This window comes from Tauraco erythrolophus, chromosome 20 (genome assembly GCF_009769465.1).
Source record: "Tauraco erythrolophus isolate bTauEry1 chromosome 20, bTauEry1.pri, whole genome shotgun sequence".
Taxonomy (NCBI): domain Eukaryota; kingdom Metazoa; phylum Chordata; class Aves; order Musophagiformes; family Musophagidae; genus Tauraco; species Tauraco erythrolophus.
Genome location: NC_141484.1, coordinates 48,525 through 71,333, shown reverse-complemented (window position 1 = coordinate 71,333; position 22,809 = coordinate 48,525). Strand labels below are relative to the sequence as shown.

The window sequence follows — 22,809 nt, the reverse complement described above, 5'->3', positions numbered from 1 at the left end:
GCCCTAGGCCGCGTCTCACGGGAACCGCGCCCAGCCACGCTCGGCCGCGGGGCGGACCCGTCTCCCCGGGAACCGCGGCCCCGCCGCCTGGACCACCGTTAGCCCTGGGCGGGCCCCGTGGCGAGCACCGCCAGCGGCCAATCAGCGCTCTGCCGGTCCCGCCCCGCTCCGCCCCACGGCGTTTGCTCGCCCGCCCCGGGCCCCCGCGCCGGCCCGCTCAGCGCCAGTCCTGCGGCTCTCGGCTTCGGGTTGCCTCTTGCTTCAGAGCCCTGGCTCTGTTAGCGATCGCCAGTTCCGCTCACCGCCTACCTTCTTGCTCAACAAACCAGCGCTTCTCGGTTCCTCTTACTGCATTCACTTCCAGGCACCTGGTATCATATTCTTCTTCTCGTATTTTCCCTGTTTCATCCACTCCGTTAACACACAGCAGCCCCTTCTCCACCGTGTTTGCACGCTCCTCTGTAGCCCCGGTCTCTTTGAATAAGAGCCCTGTGGTCCCAAAACACAGCTAACGCTTGTTTCACACTTTCAAATATCATTTTCTTGTTCGCTTGTCTTCCTATACGTTTTATCAGATTTTTTTGTTATTAAACAATTTCTCCCTAGTGCAGGTCAGGAAGGAGAGTCTTGGCCCATTTCAAGTACAGCTGTTAGGAATAGGAGGAAAGAAGAAATAAACTTCCCGTTCTCTCCTAAATCCCATTGCATCATGTGAAAAACTTTTAAAAGCTTGTAAAGCAAGGTCAGGCCAACTGCAACACAGGGTCATGCAGCACAGACAAGTAAGTTCTGCTGCCAATGCAGTTAATTATTAAAAAACGTATCTATCAACTAAACCAGACTACACCGTCTACGTGAGACTGAGGAAGACGTAACACACAAACTGGACATAAAGCATGATTTTCCCTTAGTCACTCTAGATGACTTGCTTGTCTGGAAGTCATGAGACAAACTTCTTGTAATGCTCTCTCACTTTTTCATGTTTCCGGATTATACAAACGGCTTTGCCAGGTGAAAGAACTTTCAGAAACCTGAATGTTGCATGAATTATATCTGAAGTACACTAATTTAAAGAAAACAGAATATTACCACCAGTTCTTATATATCTTTCCTCAGGTCATCAGAAGAGAACTGTATTTCCTAACATCATGTCATCTAAAGAAAGGAGAGGTTTATTTCCATCAGTAACTATTACTGAAAATAATCAGAGCTAAAAATTTGACTTGTGAAATAAACCTAAGTTTCATTTAGCTACTACAATGACTAAACAGCTCTAGTTTGTTTGTTTACATGAATCACCTCTGGTTTAAAATACAACAGTGAAATCTGGCCTCAAATGATTTTCCAAACCTGAGCACACAAAAACTATAGTGCAAGTCCCAGCACAATTTATACTCCCCAGTGGAGTACAGAGAGGAGAAGCAGGGTATATCCTGGCTACAAATATACTACTAGGCTTGAAAGCACTTTTAAGTTTCCAGTTCAAAGGCTATGTCTAACTCATCATGGCCTAACTCCGTAACAAGGCAAGACTCAGGATTATATAAACTATTTATCCTGCTATCTTCATTCTTGTTTCTATGGAAAAGTAGTTCCAAGACACAGGCAACACGAGAGCCATGGCACACTGCAGAGATGCCTGCCTGGACAATCAGAGGAACAGATTTATGAGAAACATCATTCAGGGACTCAGTAAGTGAATATGGACATACACTACCTTGATATAACAAAAACATTAATATGTAATTCAGAAAAGTCTTTCTTTCAAGTGCAGCTATCCTTCAAATAAACAAACTTATTTCCACAGAACCCTGAGAAATGTATTTGGTATACAGTATACAAACAATAAATATAAAAAAATCAGAACTAACATTTTAAAGATGATCTTCTAAATAAAAGTGGCCTACTTTACAGCTTGCATAGGACTAGAGAGGTATTTTTGATCCTCTCTGAAATTTGGGGGGAAATTTCCTCCTATTTTTTAGGAGGAATCTAAATTCTAGGCTAGAATAATCTGATTTTTATGTTTCTCTTTTCCATGTCTACCCACAAAAACTGTGGGTTAATATTTTTGAAGACTACATACACCTTTGTAGGTGCAGTTCATCTTCCTCAACTGCATTTTGAGAATCACATCAAAAGACCTTATTTTCATGCTTGCTTTAGAAAAAACCCCAAAATTACTGAAATCTCAACGCTGAACATTACTGGCTTTTCTGCAATAGAGATCTTACAAGAGCTCTTTGCACAACATGATCTGCTACATTTACCTTTTGAACCAAAGGCAGAGGTTATGCATTACACAGTGCACAGTTAGTTGAGAACGAAATAATCTGAAATGCTCAATGTTACGGTTAACATCCTTAAAAATACTGCAGTGAAAACCCATAATTAATACAACAGACTCCATTCAGGTGCAAATAAGAAAATAGCCTTACAAACAAAATATCTGTAAAAGCTTAATAATAATAAATGTTTACAGGCACTTTTAAGGTAATATTTGGGTCTTACCTCCAAACTGCAGGGATAGCAAAGAGTGCAGCTGGAATCTGGAACAGGAAGCAGCAACCACCCAAAATGGTTACAACGCACAGAAGCATTTCTACTGTTCAGGAGGTGCTAGGGAAGACACAGAACCATAGAATAGTTTGGGTTGGAAGGGACCTTAAAGATCATCTAGTTCCAACCCCCCTGCCATGGGCAGGGACATCCTCCACTACACCAGGCTGCTCAAAGCCCCATCCAACCTGGCCTTGGACACTTGAAGGGATGGGACAGACACAGCTTCTCTGGGAAACCTGTTCCAGTGCCTCTCCACCCTCAACGTTAAAAATTTCTTCCTTAGATCTAATCTAAATCTCCCCTCTTTCAGTTTAAAGCCATTGCCCCTTGTCCTATCAATACATGCCCTCATAAAAAGTCCCCCTCCAGCTTTCTTGTAGGCTCCCTTTAGGTACTGGAAAGTGGCTATAAGATCTCCCCAGAACCTTCTCTTCTCCAAGCTGAACAACCCCAACTCTCTCAGCCTGTCTCCATAGCAGAGGTGCTCCAGCCCTCGGATCATCTTTGTGGCCCTCCTCTGGACCCTTTTTCCAACAGGTCCTTGTCCTTCTTATGTTGGGGGCCCCACAGCTGGACGCAGTACTCTATGTGAAGTCTCATGAGAGCAGAGTAGAGGGGCAGAATCACCTTGCTCGACCTGCTGGCCACACTTCTTTGGATGCAGCCCAGGACATGGTTGGCTTTCTGGGCTGCAAGCACACATTGCCGGCTCATGCTGAGCTTCTCATCAACCAGCACTCCCAAATCCTTCTCCTCAGGGCTGCTCTTGATCCATCCTCTGCCTAGACTGTACTTGTGCTTGGCATTGCCCCAACCCATGTGCAGGACCTTGCACTTGGCCTTGTTGAACTTTGTGAGTTTCACACAGGCCCACCTCTCCAGCCTGTCAAAGTCCCTCTGGATGGCATCCCTTCCCTCCAGCGCGTCCACAACACCACACAGCTTGGTGTCATCAGCAAACTTGCTGAGGGTGCCCTCGATCCCACTGTCCATGTCACTGACAAAGATGTTAAACGGCACCAGACCCAATACTGACCCCTAAGGAACATCACTTTTCACTGGTCCCCACTTGGAAATCGAGCTGTTGATAGCAACTCTTCAAGTGGGACCATCCAGTCAACTCCTTATCCACCAAGTGGTCCATCCATCACATCCATGTCTCTCCAATTTAGAGACAAGGATGTCATGCGAAGGACCATGTCAAATGCTTTGCACAAGTCCAGGTAGGTGAGGTCAGTTCTCTTCCCTTATCCATCAACGCTGTAATTCCATAGCAGAGGCCATGAAATTTGTCAGGCACAATTTGCCAGTAGTGTAGCCATGTTGGTTGATACCAATCACCTCCACATTTTCCACATGCTTTAGCATAGTTACTGGGAGCATCGGCTCCATGATCTTGCCAGGCACAGAGGTGAGACTGGCTGGCCATTTTTGCCAGTTTGACATCTGCCATCAGAAGCACTAAGTTCCAGAGCAATTAAGCTTTGTCCTAATGTCAGCAACCCTCTTCTTATTCATAGCTTTGTAACAATATTCCAGTGAGTAGCTTCTAAAACATTGGAAGCTACTAATCCGTGCAACACCATAGCTCTCACAAGACAACACTGTATCCCACCTACCCTCTTCTAGTTAGAATCCTACTCCTGTGTATCTCCACACAGGTGGCAGAAATCACAGAATCATTTAGGCTGGAAAAGACCATTAAGATCATCGAGCCCATGTGAACATGGCCAAGTCTATCACTAAACTCCAGGGATAGTGAGTCAACCACTTTCCTGAGTAGCCTGTTCCAATGCTTAAGAATTCTTTCAAGGAAGAAATATTTCCTAATATCCAATCTAAATCTAAACTTCCCAAGGTGTAACTTGAAGCCGCTTCCTCTCATCCTACCACTTGTTACTTGGGAGAAAAGACACCCACCTCGCTAGGACCTACTTTCAGGTAGTTGGAGAGAGCGATAAGGTCTCCCCTCAGCCTCCCTTTTGCCAGACTAACCAACTGCAGTTCCCTCAGCTGCTCCTCCTGACTTGTTCCTTAGACCCTGCACCAGCTTTGCTTCTCTTCTTCAGACACTCTCAATCACCTCGATGTCTTACTTATAGTGAGGGGCACAAAACCTAACACAGTATTCGAGGTGTGGCCTCACCAGTGCTGAGTACAGGGTGACAATCACTTCCCTATACACTGAACTCTGTGCTGTAAGCACACAAAGGAGTGGAGCACCTATTCCTGAATTCCTAATCCCCGAGTAGCCTAAGGAGTGCTACTTTCTGTACTGCACTGTAGAAGCCCATCACAACTTGTGTGGATGCTGAACAGCAGTATTAACACACTCAGTTTTATAATTCAACATTTGTATTAATAGCAGGAGTCACAGCAGACCAGTGCAGAAAGCTCACTCCATCTGGATATAAAAGGAGAGGCATCTCAAGCAGTCGTATTCGCAGGCTGTGTCCCCTTGGTAAAGGATGAGGAGGGAAGCCTGTAAGTTATCTGCAGAATTCACTAGAATACACTATCACAATCTAATACTGATACTAAGAAAAAAAAAAACAGCAAGAAAGCTCATAAAAGTCCTTCTTATGTGAGAAGACAACGAAGAAACTGTGATGACTCCCTGGAAAACAGAAACAGCAGCAAGGAACAAACCTCAACGACACAAGCCAATGCGCATGTTTACGTCCACTGCTCAGGTCCTGCTCCCCTCGGCAGCCGGGCCAGCACCCCACGAGGGCACAATCCAACCCCGCGTGACCCTCGACGCAAGCAACGGGAAGCTCGCCTTGATGCCTCGTGCCTGCACGGCCCAAGGCGCCAACGACGCTCCGCTCCGGTCAGGCCGGCAGCCGCCGCCTCCCGGGCCGCACGCGGCGGCGGTGCCCCTGCGCAGGCGACCCTGTAGCGGCGGGAAGGAGTCACGTAGCGGCGCTAGGACCCGGGCTCTGGCGTGGGAGGGGCGAGCAGCCACCGACCTGCCGCGCCGAAGCGCTCCGCAACGGGCTGCCGGCTGGACGTAGGCGGGCTGGGGCGCGTCTGTCTGGGCGCACGGGGAAAGCGGGCAGCGGTCCGGCGCGAGCGCGGGCATCCTCACGCTGAGGCGCGGGACGTGACTCACTCAGGTACTGAGGCGGAGCCGTCGTGCGTGATGCTGCGGAGTGCTTGGCTGGCGCAGGGGGGCGAACGCCATGGGGAGCGCGGGGGATGAGGGTCCGGAGCGGGGTCCAAGGCGCCCTCGGGACTCCGGAGCGCCGGGCAGGCCGAGGGCGCATCTCTGCGTGGGGCTGCCCGGGCCGGTGGACGTGCTCGAGCGCGGCTGAAGCTTCGGACGAGCGCTGCGCGGGCGGAGCGGCTTCATCCCTCGCCGACAGGCTGCGCAGGGCGCCGGTGGGGCGCTGGGCACGGCGCGGACTGTCCTCACCCCCCGGGCGCCACCTCACGCGGGACACCGGGGTGCCCCACCGCCGGTCGTGTTTATCCTCGCGCATGGGGCCAGGCGGGCGCGTTTCTTCCTCGAGAAACCCGCGCTGCCATACGGTACGGGTCGCCCAGCGTCCCCGCCGCCGTCCGACAGCGCTGTCCGGGCGCTGAGCGGTGCTGGCGACCGAGCCCCGCTCCGGCTGCTGCGAGACAGCGCTTCCCCCAGCTTCCCCCTTTGGCGGCCGGATCACGCCTAGGCGTGCGGTGCCGCCGGCCCCAGCGCACGTACAGTGCCACACTGGTGGCTCGTGAGGCATCGGCCAGCTCGGGCTTTGTTCCCGCCACCGCTGGCTTCAGACTGGTACCGGGCAACCAGGGTCTCCGCGTCCAGCCCCGTCTCCACGATCCCTTCGCGGCTGCTCACCTTTCATTTCAGTGTCAGCCCCGGTGCGGTAAATTCCGGAGTTTTCTTTGTCACAGCGGTGACAAAGATCCGCCGAGGCGAGCGACTCGCAGTCTGAGGGTCCGTCCCCTCATAAGAACATCGCCGGCCGCAGCCCGGACATGAACTCCGTTGCCCGGTCCTGCGAGCGCGCTGAGAACGGTGAGGCGCTGGGACGCGGAATCGCGCGGCCGTCTCCCTGGGCTGCTCGAGCATTTGCGGCGGCGGCGCCGACCCGACCGCTGCGTGGGAGCCCTCTCGGCCCCGGGCGGCGCGGGCTACGTGCCCGCCCCGGAACGCCGCGCGGGCGCCCGTGGCCGTTGGCGGCGCCGTGATCGCCACCATTGTTCTCCCGACCCCGCTCCTCCCCCGCGCGGCGCGCGGCTGCAGCCCCTCTGCATCTGCTGGGAGAGAGCCCTTTTTTGCTAATGCTTGTCATCCGCATGAAAGGGCCTTCGAGTTGCCTCATTCTAAACGGCTCTGTGGAGGAAAGAAAAGGTGCGCAAAGGTGACGTTGAATTGTAGCAATACAACTTCCTCACCGGCGCAGACCGTTAGCACTGCGCCGGTGGAAATGCTCTCTTGGTCAGCGGGTTTTCATGCTTTTGGATAAAGCAGTTGGAAAACCGTTTAGTTTAGGATGTCACAGAGCAAAGTCATGTATGGTTTTGCAATGTTTTATTTCAGAGGGAACAGTAGTTTGTTAAGACGTGGCAGTCAGCAGTTTCAGAATCCCTGTACAGCGCACCTGTTGAGGTTCAGTTGCAAGTATAACTCAAGGTAAATTATAAAAATATTGTGACATTTTAAATTGTGACTGAAGTGGGAATTCACACACCTCGATGTTTGACACCATGTCATGCAGCTGCCCTATCCAAAGTGATTGTGCAAAATGACACTTAGCCAAAATACCTTTTTCCCAATATATATTCAGCTACGTGTGCTAACCTAGTTTAAGATACAGTGCACGTGCCTGTGAGCACTTTATGTATAAGGGTATTTCCATGGTATTCCACAAAAATAAGCACGCATGTCCAGCTGGTGGCAGGACTGGACCCTTAATCAGTATTTATCGAGCTCTGTCACTTTTTGTCCAAGTAAGAACACTTCCCTGCTATGGCAAGAATTTCTGTTTTTCTAAAGCTCCAACACATTGAAAAGCCAACATAGCTGCAGGGCTGAAATTAATTTTCATGATATATGAAGAATGAATTGTAAGTATTAAACTGAAGTTGGGATTCTGCAACTTCTATTTTTGAAAGCATACAGAAAGCAGCCAGATAATTCAAGTGCAACTGAAGGCATGTTTGTCACTTTTTCTGTGCACACAGAAGGAGCATATGCTCTCTGCTCTTAAGGTGCCACTGTGATGCTGACATTAATGCACTTATGCTAATGGCTGTGGTGTAAAAAAAAAAAGTAGGCTCTTGAAAAATAAGTCCACTTCTCCAGAAACTGGGCATTTGATATAGAGATATTTGATAATAACTAGGGAGGTTTATAATGGTATTGTTACAGAACTAGTATATTTGTTTCAAAGGTGGTACCTGAGAAGATCGAACTGTTAGTTACTGTTGTATTTGTAATTAAATAAATTATTTATGTAAGTGTTTATCTCAAGATTAAAAGAGCTGTTTCTTTATTGTTAAGAGGAAAGCCACATTAATACTTCTTCTTTAAACATGGATTTAGTATGTAGATCTGTGGCTTATTCTTTTGCTTGTGGCCCAGTGTAAGTCAGGGGTACTTGTTGGCAACATGCTCATTAAGGAAAAACAAAAACCCCCAAGAAACTAAAATAATAATATAATCTGATTTTCCCAGATAATGCAAAGAACAGGCTTCTAACATTCTAATTTCACAAATAAAAAAAAATAAAAAATAAGCACAGCTTCCCCTGTAGAGCATTTTACCTAGATAATAGAATCTACATCGGCTAGTATTATTTGCTATACATAAAATTGCAGTGTGAATTTACTGTGTCATTGCAGTCTGCTAGTAACTTGTGATGTACGTTACTTACTGTGCTGTAGCACTGAACACTAAAATGATTTGAGGCTAAGTGGGGACTGGAGATTGATTAATAGTAAGTGTCACCTACAGCTACAGACAGCACAGTATTTCTGTATGGTTTATCGTAGGAGTTTTGAGAGAGAGATGACAGAATGGTGAAAGCTGGCAAACCTTTAAGAAAGGCAGATGCAGCTGAACTGGAAAACTGTCTCTGGTAAAACAGTGGAGGCCAAAATGGGAGAGTGAAAGTCACTGTGAAGCCTGTGGTGAGGACAGGAGGTCAGGGCAGGCATAGGTAAATACAGTCATGATTTTGTAGGGAACAAGAATTTGCAGCAGCTTTTGGAAAGGAATTTATAATTCACTTGGCTGATATTTAAGCAGGTAAGCCACAAGAAATGCACTACTGTGTCATAGCAGTGGCCCATCAAAATGGCTTGTATGAAGTACCTGAGTTGTAATAAATAAAATTCGAATTAGATATTTATGCATTAGTGCTTTAGAGTGTCGGGAAAGAGTTAAAGTCGTGCTGAATAGGCAGATATCAGCAATGTCAATGCGAAAGGTAGTTGTTTTATAGGTAGAGAACTATCACCAGGGTCTGGAGGATATTAAAATAGAATTATTTTTGCAGGGGTAATTTCCTGCAAAATTTCAGTAAAAGTGGTTAGTCTTAGGATTCTTCACTCAAAACCAAGGATAACATACATCTTTTGTTTAGTCTGCTTAGGTTTTAATACCCTTGCGCAAATATAGGAGGTTTATGACTTCTATTAACACAGTACTGAGCAGTCTGCACTGTTCAGTGTATCCATACTCCCAACACCCTCTGAGGAGAGAATCATTATTCTCTTCATTCCATAGATAAGAAACTGAAGAAGGATCTCTACATTGCTCAGCGTAGACTGTCTTCCTCATTTTGTTATTGTACAGTTCTCAACCTAGTGAGGTTCCAGACTGAATTCCATTCTGAACTGGGTTCTCTACATGGAAGTTCATGCTTTATTTTTGATAACCATTATTGATTTCTGTCCTAGGAATTCAAGGTTGTGTAGATTTCAGCCATAGTTAAAACAAATTAATTAAGGGGAAGTTCTCCAGTGATGCAGGTCAGCCTACATGCTCACAAATGTCCTTCCTATCCATACTGCTGACCATAAAGTACTGCTACGTGGCCAATAAGGGTATTGGCTAAACACCGAGATTAGATTCTTGCCACTTCTATCTCTTTTTTATAATACAAATGCTCTCTTTTTATATACACTGCACCATCACACCCACAACACACCACCCACGATGCTACCTACAATCACCTAGTATTTTCTCCTAACTGATCCTGTATTAGTTTCCATGGCAACAGGAAGATAATCTGAGGAGCATGAAACCCCACAGATTTAACTACATTTGCTGTCTTTGTTTTACACATTACCAAAGCAAGAACCCATTTATGATAGGAGGAATGTGGGATAAATACTGACAATACTGTCATGTCTCTTGTGGAGCTACTGCAACTGAGCTGCAGCCAGTTAAATGTAATCCTTTGCCTCTACACAGGGCTGAGCTAGCAAAAGCAGAAAGCAAAGCAAACTGTTGCAATAGTTAAGCAGTAGCCTCCTGTCTTAGCAGGCTTTGGCAGTATCACCGCACTGAAGCAAAATTTTAAGTGAACATCTTGCCAGTTACAAATCAGACAGGAGCCCACCTCTTCTAACAGTAACTACTTTGCATGTTTCACGTGGGAACCTCCCCACTACTTCCTTATGAGTTCTTAAGGAGGTGAATACAGGCTAGCCTAGTAAGGCACACCACAACAGGATGAAGGGAAGAGGATTAAGTACATCTTCTGCTGTGTTTACAGAGACAGGGTTCATTTAGTTCTGGTTAATGATCTTTTAATTTGTTAATGTGAACTACTAGTGATGGACTAAACCAGATGAACAAGATTGACATACGTGTGTGCATATGTGGACCAATCTTAAAAAGATGGCATTTGAAGGTCTGGTATGTTGGTTTGTGGTGATTTTTAGCTCAATGTGGTAATAGACATGACATAAAGAAGAGTAAATGGATGTTACTGTTTCCCCGTAGGCTTATTTTTATGAAATGCTGGGAGTAGGCCAGGTTCTCCCCCATCTGCAAGTCTAGCTCCTTCATCATAGCAGAACATAAAACCGTCTTAAAGACCGTTCCTCTTAGGGCACGCAAAGCTCGAAAGTCCCGTAGGCTGGTGGAACGAAAGACATCTCTTACAGGTTGACCGGCTCTGCTGGGCAAGGACGAGCGCAAGCACGACCAGGGCACGGGCTGTTTTCACCTCTCCTGACCAAACCCGGCTGCGCGGAGTACGTGCCACAGTTGCGAACACTGCGCGGCAGCGCGGCGTTAGCCCCGCCCGCGCCGGGTCGCTGCGCGTAAGCCGGAAAACCCGAGCCGCGCGGGGCGGGCACCTTGCGGGAAGCGCGCGCGGCTGCCCCTGCCGCAATTACGGTAGGCGCCCCGCCCAGCCGCCAGTCACGTCCTCCACGTCTCAGTGCGGCGGCCGCCAGCGCGCGCGCGCCCTGCCGGAGCGGTCACGGCGGCGGGGTCACGCGGGGCCGCGGCGCGCGGGGCGGTCCCGTGGCTCTGTGCGGCCCCTGCCCGGCGGCGCGCGGCGCGGCGGGTGGCCGCGTCTTCCTCCGCGCCGCGTTCGCATCGGGCTGGGTGCGCCGGCTGCCGGGTTAGCCTCCTGCCCCCGTCCCCGAGAAGCTCGGACAGTTGTTTTTTGGAAGCAACATGCACGCTGCCCAGTAGCTTTTAACGGTGATTCGTCTCGAAAGCCGCCTGCCACTCGAGACGGCTTGGATGTAGTTTACTGCCAGGGTGCAGCGTTGTAGGTCAGCAGAAACATTTTTGCTATGGACTGAGTAAAGGAGTCCGTCCCCGCCTCTACGCAGGAAGCAGCACAGACGTGAATGCCGTGAGCCGTTTCTTCCTAGGGCTGAGTATTCCTATCCAGCACTGTGTAAGCAGTCTGGAGAAACTACTGATTGCTATTTTTCAACCAAACATGCTCACGTATTATTACTGACTTTGTGTTGCCACTAGATGGTTAATACAAAAGACTAAAAATTACACAACCCTTCCCTCAACATTTTAAACACTCACTCCAAATGTTCTGACAATTTGGATGTAGCGGAAGTGATGAGTCCTCCTGCCCCGTTGACTCCTTCAGTTTGTCTTATTTCTGTTATTCATATACTTGAGCTGAGACACTTGAATCAGCATTTTCCCTGTTAATATTAGAGCTATCAATGTCATGAAGGATTACACTTTGTGCACCTACTCTCTGCTGTCTGGTCATTGCTTTAAAAAAAAACCCACAATACTTTTTTGAAGAATGCTTTATACCTTGTATCATAGAGAAGTTACTGGGAAAAACAGGTTTGAAGGATGGACGGATCCCAGTGTCAGGAAGGTTGGCAGAGATGCATCTTAAGACTTTCATTTAGTGACCCAAAGCCTGGTGCAGAAATTGCCCAGTCTAACAAGCTATGCATTTTTACATACTCTGACAGCAATTAGTGAATCAGCCATCTGTAGCAGCAGGCACCTAGATGTCTAGTTTTATTGAGGTGTGGTGTTTCACTTGTTTAACCATTTTAAGTTCTAGTTGTATGGAGTTAAGACAAACTGTTTTCTGTTTATATTTGATTTCCAGAAAACAAGAGGTGAAGGCAGTAGTATAAGGCTTATTGTCCTTCTTGTACAGCCCAGGGTTATAGAACAGCTGTAGTCATGGCCAGGTTTATTTCTGCATCATATATATAAAGTTGTTTCTTCCAAGAAGTGGCAGTGCTGGTCTAAATGTCATAGTAAGTACATTCACACAGGTCTATTAACAATCATGCATTCGGTGCTCAGTTGTCTAGACAATGAGCAATCAGCTAGATTGTTGTGCCATACTAGTCTAGTTGTGAAATGGAGCTGTAAGAACTACATAATTCTCAAAGCACAACAATTACTATGTGGACCTATACTTCTGAAAGCAGAAGCGTTCTTTAGTGATTAACATATTCTCTGATATGCAACTGTGCTTGCACTTCTCTTTTAGATTGACTCAACAGGAGTAATCGTATTTTGAAGAAATGGTCAAATTTTGTATATGTAGGATTTGTTGCGTAGCTTGTTTGAAGCTCACTTTAACGTTTTCAAGACTTCCGTTAATACACAGACCCTACAAAAACCTAACTGCTGTGATGCAATACCTCCCTGCACTCTTCACATACAGGGAGGGACACTTCATCTGCCTTTTCCCCTTTCATCTGTCTTTTAAAACTTTGTGGCATTACTGTCTAGTTCATAACATTCTCCTGAGAGAATATTTTATTTTTTAGATGCAAAGGCACTTGTGGCCGCATACAGAAGATGTGAAAGATAAGATTCGTCAAATAAAATATTAAAAGATTTTACTGATAATGTAATACAACAATAATGGAAAGTATTTGCTTCAGGCAGATAGTGATACTGAGCATTGCTGCAGTTACTAACTCCCATCATCCACAAAAACTGCCCGTACAGATTTTCATTGTAGTTTAGCTTAGGTACTTAGTTGATGTGTGAAAACTGATAGCTCGTCAGAAGCTCTAAGAGATCTGTCTATCTTTTCAAGATACCAGTGCATCAGGGCTGTATTGCTGTCCTCAGTAGAGAACGAAGAGCCTGGGTGGTTTGTTCACTGTTCCACAGAATACTGGTGATGCACCAGGATTTTGCATCCAGGTCTCCCAAGTGAATAGTCCAGGAGCTTTATATAACAAAGTCTTGTAACAAAAATCCTGCAGACTTTAATGCAGTAGTTATTACATATTTGTTAAAGTTGAATACACTCCTGAACTGCAGTTTTGGCTTTGAGAGAGCTGTGAGGGGATGTTCATTTAAAACTCAGCTGTGTGCATCTCATTTTTACGTATTTTTTGCAAGCTTTGTAAGGACTAAACCTGAGCAAGGAATAATTAAAACTGCACTGCATCTTCAAGATTTGTATTTAAAATAGTCCCATATTTTATTTGTAACTTTAACTGTAGTGCAATTTCTGCCTATTTTGGTTAGGTAATTGTCCCAATGTCTACAGACTGTAATTGCTTTTTGTTTCTTAGGGAACACTCTTGAGCTTCGTCATGGGAGCTGTAGTAGCCGATGATGGTCCATCTGGTGTTAAAGCCCCTGATGGAGGCTGGGGCTGGGCTGTCCTTTTTGGCTGTTTCATCATCACAGGATTCTCCTATGCCTTTCCTAAGGCAGTTAGTGTCTTCTTCAAAGAACTTATCCGGGAATTTGGCATTGGATATAGTGACACTGCATGGATTTCCTCCATTCTGTTGGCCATGCTTTATGGAACAGGTAGGTAGTTCTCTGTTTTTGAAACAGTATTGCATTATACAATGATGTTTGTAAATCATACCACTATTTACATCATGAATCATGACTGCATATCATTACTTGTGTGCAAGTAAGGCATTCCAAAGAAGAATTACTATTAGTCACATACATCTAAAAGTTATTTAGGCACATCCAGCTTGCATATAAAATTAAATCTCTGTAACTCAGTTGCTACTGAAGACAATGAAAAATAAAAATTGCATGGCACTCACAAGACGAAAAAGACTAAGTATTTGACTATAGAGGAAAGAACACTCTTCCAGATTGGCCTGACAGTATGGACAAAGTACAGAAAGAATCATAGAATCATTTAGATTGGAAAAGACCTTTAAGATCATTGACTCCAACCGTAAACCTAACACTGCCAAGTCCAAAAAAGAAGTGGAAACTAACATAAAATCAATTGCAAAAATTGGTTTATCTTAGCAACTGTAACTTGCTCTTCTTGCCTAGGTCCACTCTGTAGTGTATGTGTCAATCGCTTTGGCTGTCGCCCTGTCATGCTGGTGGGTGGCCTTTTTGCCTCAATGGGGATGGTGATAGCCTCCTTCTGCACAAGCATCGTTCAGATTTATCTAACTGCAGGTGTGATTACTGGTAAGTATGGTTGATAATGAGTCAGCTAAAGTCTTAGCTTTAGGTTGAAGTTTTGTGTAAGGGACAAATATATAAATCATCAAGAGCATCCAAATGGGCTTTTATAATGTTGATGGGTAAACGTGGAGTTAAACCGTCATTTATTTTTTTATGAATGTTAGTTTTTCTGGTATGTTTAATAGCCACTGCTGTAATCAGTGAAGTGTAATCATAGAGTACAAGAATAATATGGAGGTGGAATGCTTTTAAAAATGTTATCTTAGAATTCTTTTCTCCATTTGAAATAAAACTCTTTCTTAAGTCAATGAATCAGAAAAACTAAGATTTTTTTTTTTTAATAGTGGTATTGTAGGCCAGTATTAATTTTTATGGATCCTCTGTTACAGGTTTAGGTCTGGCACTAAACTTTCAGCCGTCACTCATCATGTTAAACCGTTACTTTGACAAACGCCGGCCCTTAGCCAATGGGCTCTCTGCTGCTGGGAGTCCAGTGTTTCTTTGTGCTCTCTCACCGTTGGGGCAGATACTACAACATGAGTATGGTTGGAGAGGAGGATTCCTTATACTGGGTGGGATGCTGCTCAACTGCTGTGTATGTGGAGCACTAATGAGACCTTTGGAGCCACCTAAAAAGTCTGAAGCTACCAAAGAACCAGCTGAGAAGAAAGTGAAGAAAAAACTTCTGGATTTCAGTGTGTTTAAAGATGGTGGTTTTGTAATCTACACGCTAGCAGCATCTATCATGGTGCTTGGCCTCTTTGTTCCCCCAGTTTTCGTTGTGAGTTATGCCAAGGATTTAGGGTATCAAGACACCAAAGCAGCTTTTCTTCTGACTATTCTGGGATTCATTGATATCTTTGCTCGGCCTATTTGTGGAATGGTAGCTGGTCTTAAATGGGTTAGACCACGCTGTGTCTACCTCTTCAGTTTTGCTATGATTTTCAATGGCTTTACAGATCTCATGGGTTCTATGTCTGTTGATTATGGTGGCCTGGTGGTCTTTTGCATTTTCTTTGGCATTTCTTATGGAATGGTAGGTGCTCTTCAGTTTGAAGTTCTCATGGCTATTGTTGGTACTCAGAAGTTTTCCAGTGCTATTGGTTTAGTGCTCCTGGCAGAAGCTATGGCTGTTCTAATTGGTCCACCGTCAGCGGGTAAGTATTTCATTTAGTTCAGAATTCAAAATCATTTGCATTGCATCCATTTACACAAATTGCATTATAAGGGAGCAGAGAAAAAGACAACACGAGTCACTCGAGAAGTGCATATTGTGCTAGTGTTGCACATGCTTCAATGATTTTCTGCAGTTACAATCTGAAATAGATCAAGACAGGGTGAGATGAATCTTTTCCTTTTTGGATCTATTTCAGGATTGGTTGAATTGCCATTTGGAGATTCTGCTCCTTCTCCACTGAGAGCGTACACTGGACCTCTTATTAGTAGATGGCTAATATTGTATGAGATGAGTTTTGCACACAGAGTGAATAACTTTTGTGAAGTTCAGAACTTTTTGGAGTTGGGATTCAGAATATGAAACCTGGCAATTTTCTTTGGAAAGTATTAGTATAGATTCTCTATACTCATGATAGATTTGGAGAAGGAAAGAAAACATCAGAAGAAGGAGGCACAAAAAATCTTACAAGGAGGACTAAAAACTGGACTCTTAAGGAAGGTGGACTGCTTCTATTGCACGTCTCACAACCCAAGAATATGAGGACATTACAAAATATACAAAAATCACCCAAACCCCACCTGTTCACTGCCATAAAATGTTTAGTATTTATATCAGACACTAAAAAGCATCATGTATCTTTATTGTGACAGAAACCCTCATGGAAAAAACAGTACTATGCACTACTTCCTCTGATCTTCAGGTTTGGAGAGGCACTTCCTCAACATCCTCCCTCCTGTTCTTTCACCTCCACCAAGTCCTGTGAAAATTTAACTTGACTAAAGCATCAGAACCAGTCAGTTACTTCAGACCAACTATTTCATAAGATTTGCATGTTAAGCAGACAGTGCACTGCCCATGTAGGAAAGGAAATGAGACTGGGAGCAAGAGGAAGCTGATGATACAGGTCCCAGCCGTGGATGCACAGGTTTTGATCTGAAATACATGGCACTTGTCTCATCTCTTGCATATATGAAGGCTAGGCTGGTTTTTATTCCAGTTGAATTGCATGACTCTGTGTGTGCAGGGGAGTATGTGTTTCAGGATGTGATGTAATGTCAGTGAATGTTAAACTGAGTTGAAATAATAGAGAATTATTTTTGTTTTAAACTTGTTGAAATGCTATTTAAAAAAAAACTTGATTAGATAGTCATGGTACTTCTAGACTGGAGTAATTTAAAGATTTTAAAAAAGCAGAAAAAAATAATTGCAAGATAATAACTTTTGTTAATTACCTGGAATGTTGTCTTTTTCAGGAAAACTCTTGGATGCAACAGGGAGGTACATGTTTGTTTTTATTACTGCTGGAATTGAAGTTACCACCTCGGCACTTGTATTGGCCTTGGGAAACTTCTTCTGCATTAAGAAAAAATCAGAAGAACCACATACAAAAGAAGAAGCTGCAGAAAGAGAGGAATTAAACAAATTTGAAGACAAAACTCCTGAAGATGCCAAGGTGGACTCTATTGAAGTGGAGCAGTTTCTGAAAGATGAGCCTGAAAAAAATGGTGAAGTTGTAACTAACCCAGAAACATGTGTGTGAGAATGACAGGAAACCGACAAAGAATTTAGAAAAGAAAGATTTTCAACACTATTTATTTTAGAAATAGAACTAGTTTAGGGCTGGGCCATCTGCTTTATTAACTGGAGGCCGGTCAGCTCATCAGGTCTCTCTGGAAGCTGATTAGCTAGACAACCATTTATTGGAAAATTAGCTGTGTCAGTAAAAGGTGGAGCATTGTGGTTATACTTTTTATGTAAACTAAAAAGCTTTTATAAACACAAATAGAGTCTTGCTATGCATCACCAGAAACTGCTCCCTTGGAAGAGATACAGGAAGAATATATTTTAAGAAAAGTGGAATTATTTGTATGTTTTCAGATAATATTGGTAAAATTGCTGTGTTTTGCGGTTAAATATAATTTCCCTTTCTATGTTGTTTGTGAAGGGGAGAGTTCGAGATGGAGAAAAATCTCAGGAACTTAAAGGTCTCCATTAGGTTTTTGAATTTCTTACTTTTTTAGATTTTTAGATTAATTGGCTCAGCCCTAATTTAGTTTTGATAATTTGTTACTTTGATTTATGTAAATGTATTTCTGAGTTTTGTTTAAACCTGTAATCTTTGTAATTATGATATGGAAATACTGTATGTGGAAAGGCATGTTACAGCTACTGTCCTCAGCAGATCACACAAGTGGTATTCCGAGGTAGTACTAAAAGAAAATAAAATGAGCAGAATCGATCCTGACAGACCATAAGCAAACAAAGTTAGCCTACGTTTACATACATGGTTTTCAGTACAGTTTCCCTGCAGCATTGAAAAATATTACAAGTAACATGGAGAAGACAGATATTAGGTTTAACAGAATCTTCTGAAAGAGTGACGATTTTGTATATAAAAGAAACAGTGTGAGTTTCCAGATGACCTATAAATTAGAGTGGGTAGACTTAGGGAAGGGACTGGACTATTTTGAGACATGCTAGCCATCTTCAAAATGCACCATTAGCAGCATAGGAAGGTCTTAACATGTGTTGGTTGGTTTGTTTGGTTGGTTTGGCTTAGTTTTCCTTCATTTACCCACTTCCCTATCCTTTTGCTTAATCTGTGGAAGTTCAAGTTGCCATTCTTGCTGGTTGAGGAAACATGGCAGAACTGTTGATCGTATTTATGACAGCAATGCATAAGGACCAACCAAGAATGGGGTCAGCTCTACTACTCATTGCACAAACAGAACAGGGAGTCTCTGGCCAGTCTCTAAATCTTCTCTGACATTGATATAGGGGTAGGAAAAGAAACAAAACCAGATCAGACAAGGCAGTGACAGCACATTTGAAGAAACATGGAAAGGGAAAAGATTCATTGTGAGGACACTGAATAGAAAAGGAAGGTTAAAAGGAAGGCATTATATATATATATATATATATTTTTTTTACCCTAACACATGCAAGAAATAAAATCTTTTATACAAAATCATGCTACTGCAACCCACCTTTCAGATGTGTTTATAAAAAGTTCACTAGACTTTGTGATTGCAGTAAAATCTTCAAAACAGGCTAACTGAAACAGATTCAAGTTTTCTTATTGGGTAGCAAAGGAATATTGGCTTTCAGGTGCCAAAATTGTTTCGATTAGTAACTGAAAACTAAAAGACCCTAACCCCTTAAAACCCTGTACCCCTTTAAACAATAACATCATTAGTTGTTTCATACTTGACCATTTTAACAGAAACATACAGTACATCCAACGAAGTGCCAAACCCATGAACTACTCCCTAATGGAACTATCTCAGATACCAGCTTCCACTCTGGTAGTTTCTTCGGAATGTTTTTGCATTGTTAGGACAACCTTGAACAGAAATTGCAAAGTTAGGATCATTACCTTTTTTTTTCTTTTTTTTTTTTGAGTGATTTTAAAAAGAAATAGATGCTACACTGAATAAACTGTTTATTTTTATATTGCATATAGTGACTTACTTTAAAACCTGATATTAATTTTGTGGAATTGCACTGGCATGTCCCAGTTACAAGAACTTATTCACCAAACTTAGGTTAGTACTGGAACACAACACTGCTAGCTCCAGAGGGCCACCACATATGGAAATGGAATCCACATACCAATTTATGATATCCCTGGAGGCTGCTTCAGATGATACGTGAAGGTCTGATACAGCTTTCAGATTGTAGTTCCCTGTTCTGTTTCAAAAAGCAAAAACTAGACACCTTCCCAATGTGAATTCAGATTCTCAAGTAGCCATTTTTGTCTTACTATGGGTTTTGATCACCAGATTTCTTTGCTAGATAATGCTATACTGTTATCACAGAACTAGATGGTTATTCCTTTGACCTCAGGTTTTGGCACAATTTTAAGTTTCCGTACATTTTTCAAATTGTCTAGACTGTAACATCTCAAACATTTGGGTTTATCACACTGACTTTACAGACTGTCTTTCATTTTCCATACATAACACCTTTATAGTTAAGCTGGAAACAGGAAGTGTTACAATTTTATGTGATTGGGGCAGAAGAGGAAGTTATTACAACAAGGGAAACACATTTCAACAACACACCACAAATAATTTCTAAAGTGAATCTAGCATTCACAGAAAGTGCCTCCTTGGCCTATACAAATTCTTTTCCTTGACTCAAAGATGAATTACTCTGAGTAGGACTGCCAGTGCTCTTGTGCTATTTTCAGCACAGACCTACCAATGGATTGCAGTATTCATGAGAACAGAAGATGCTTACTGCATGAGAGAGGTCAAATCACAGGACTCTCTTATCGACTGTGAGAAATAACGGTTGGAATTTAATTTGCTAAGCAGTTTCACACAGGCTATAAAACCTTTTACTGTTCTCATTATTTACAAGAAGCATCAACACAGAGATGAGAAACTCCAAACGTACATCTCTTAGCAACGTCAAAACTGATGGTTTGAGAGTACTTCCAAGTTCTGGAGCCAGTTAACCTCCCTGCTTGCATTCTGTCCCATTCAGGGGTGACATCCAGGCCTGTGCTAGCCTTCCAATTCTCTTTCTGCTCAGCTACTTTTATTTCCTTGGAAAGAGATTAACTATAGTGATGGGAAGGAAACCTCCATGCATGCCAGATCCCTAGACTGGACAACTGTGGGCCAGTATCCTAGGCTGTGCTGAGGCGTGTACCCATCCACTCCTATGGACATGGCCACAAAGGCCTTTACATTGAGCTCTTGTTTTATAGACCTCCCTCCTTCCTACCCAAAGCTGTTAAAAAAAAAAAAAAAAAAAGGCAAGCAACAAGTCCTTAGGTTCCCAGCACTGTCTTACAACACCTGCTAGGAACTGTTACATATAGAAGGGGAGGATTGTATTGGAACCCTTTCTCTTTGCAAGACTAGCCTGGCTTCTTATTAATTTAACTCTGCTTATTGTAAATTCACAAGGAATTGCTTTTAAACCTCTCCAGGTATTTTGGTACAGTATTTCTTTAATCTCAACACCACTGGGATCCCTCTAAGAGCAGTTTGTGAGATGTGCACTTTCATATATTTTGAGGACATGCATGGTCGAAGTCATAAAGCATTGCTAAAGAGACACTTAACTGCTTGGGGGACACACAAGCAGAACAGTCTCATGCAACATCTACCTGGATGAACCCTTGCTCAACATTCACTTGGTTAAAATTTTGTGATTTGAAAAAAGAAAAGGGGGAAGGGAAGGCATGTAATTATAAAACTGAATTGCCAAGCATCCCAAGCCAACATTATAATTTGCTGTTGCATTATACACTATTAGAACAAATGTAATTTCTTCTGATACATAGTTCATGAATCTATTTAAGAAGTCTGTGAGGGGAACAATCAAAAAACACAAGAGCAAAATATTGAAGTATAATACTATAAAACAGTTGAAAGATGATTTCTCTGAAACGAATGGACTTTTAGTGTACAGGCTAGCATAACTTTAGAAGCTTTTTAGATCTTTGTCCATTCTATAAATTGTGTACTATAGGATTTATGGTTAAAATAGTGTACGTTTGATCATGTAATGGATCTTAGGCCCTCAATTTCCTAATGCAAGGAAACAGTAACACAAACTATATAAAAAGGTGTATATGTGTGTGCATATATATATATTTATATATGTATGTATTAATCTGTATCTATCAAACATGCAAAATACCCTGTAGAGTAGAATAGAGACAGTTTGCCTGTTCAGTTACTAGACAATGAGCAATGCAGAGTTAAAACTATTTTCTTCTTCCTTGTCTACAAAGGTAAGTTTGCTTTTTTTAAAATTTCCAAAGAGGATTGTGTAGCTATTTGGAGCCTAGATGTCAGCAGAACTAAAAAATCTGAAGTGATACAGCTATCTGTTTAAAATCATAATCTCTAGATTTTATTTTTCTCCAGTCCTTAAATACATTACAGCAAGTCTTCAGTAGTACCTGCTGCTAAAGCAGCTAGTTCCCTAAAGTTGAGACTTTAGATGGTATGAGGGTATGGTGTGAAGGACTGGACAGATCTTGTGCTTATTAATGTTAAATCCCATCCAAACGTGTGTTAGACAACTTTATTCTTTCCTAAAAAGAAATTGAAACATTTCCCTAACTAAGAAACCCAACTCCAAAATGACAATCCAAAATACACTGATGTTTGCATCTGTGTTACATCCCAAAGAAAAGCTTCAGTTTGGTAGGCAAACATAAACAGAGGGCTTTCAGGAGAGCCACACTCTTTCACATTACAGTGATAAGTACTGACTTGCGTATGCGTGTCTGTGTCTCTCTGCCACACTTGTATTTTGGATTATGGGAGTACACATCAATTTTGTCCACGTGAGATGACTTTTTGTTTCCTGTTAATGCACTTTCATGTAATGTGTACATTTTCATTTTAGATTTTTTTTAAAAATGCTTTTCTAGCAAACTGTTGCTAATGTAGTGAATAAAAATCTATTTGGTTGTCAATAACTGTGGAAGTGAGAAAATAAGCTTAGAAAAAGTAACTTTAACACCCAGATTTGGAAATTTGGCTTCATTTGCACATGCTCAAATAGCTATACAGAAGCAGAGTGCTTATAGAGAAGAAAATAAGAGGTGACACCGAGCTGACAAGTACCCAGAATTTAACATGGGCAAGGGGACTTCTTTTGCCATGACTCATAGTTTGGCCAATACCAAAATGGAAATGGGCTCCTGGTGTAAACAATCCTGAAGACTATTTTAAAGCATTAACTAATTTAAAAGAATAGCTATTAATTTTGTGATGCTCCACATAGAAATGATTGTTCTTGTCCTGTCAAGAGTGCTCCAGGTTTTGTTAGCAGGTAAAGCGTTATGAATTGCTACCACTTACAAAGGCCTAAATATTTTGAGTACTGACCTGCCAGCAAAGCTGTCCTTACCATCAAGTGAACTTGAAAGCTCCTAAGAAAACATAGTTTAAGAATACATTTATGGTGGGGTTTTTTTGATCCTATGGTATTCCAGCTAAGACTGGCTCCTCAAGGTATAATCTCAAAGCTACACCTAAGTGAATCAAAATTACAGTCTCTTCAATGTAAGAAGTGCTACACTTCATTATCTAGAAGCTACCTAGAAGGCTCGCACCTCTTTTGCCTAATGCTAAGTATCTCTGCTGAGATATTTTGGAGAAATCTCTTAAGCTCAGCTCATATTTACACTGAAAAGTCTATTTTACATAAACCC

General features: G+C 43.0%; 1 protein-coding gene across 2 annotated transcripts; it reads left to right on the top strand.

Moving 5' to 3' along the window:
• Window positions 1-5,652: 5,652 nt before the first annotated feature.
• SLC16A3 (solute carrier family 16 member 3) lies at window positions 5,653-19,032 on the top strand. Of its 2 annotated transcripts, XM_086624042.1 has the most exons (5): window positions 5,653-5,681; window positions 13,570-13,813; window positions 14,306-14,449; window positions 14,836-15,603; window positions 16,877-19,032. In XM_086624042.1, the coding sequence occupies exons 2-5, from the start codon at window positions 13,591-13,593 to the stop codon at window positions 17,161-17,163; spliced, it is 1,422 nt and encodes a 473-aa protein (XP_086480168.1). In that variant the 5' UTR covers window positions 5,653-5,681; window positions 13,570-13,590; the 3' UTR covers window positions 17,164-19,032. The 2 variants fall into 2 exon arrangements, with proteins under 2 accessions (XP_086480168.1, XP_009989883.1); XM_009991581.2 differs by lacking the exon at window positions 5,653-5,681 and having other exon boundaries at window positions 13,518-13,813.
• The last annotated feature ends 3,777 nt before the right edge of the window (window positions 19,033-22,809 follow it).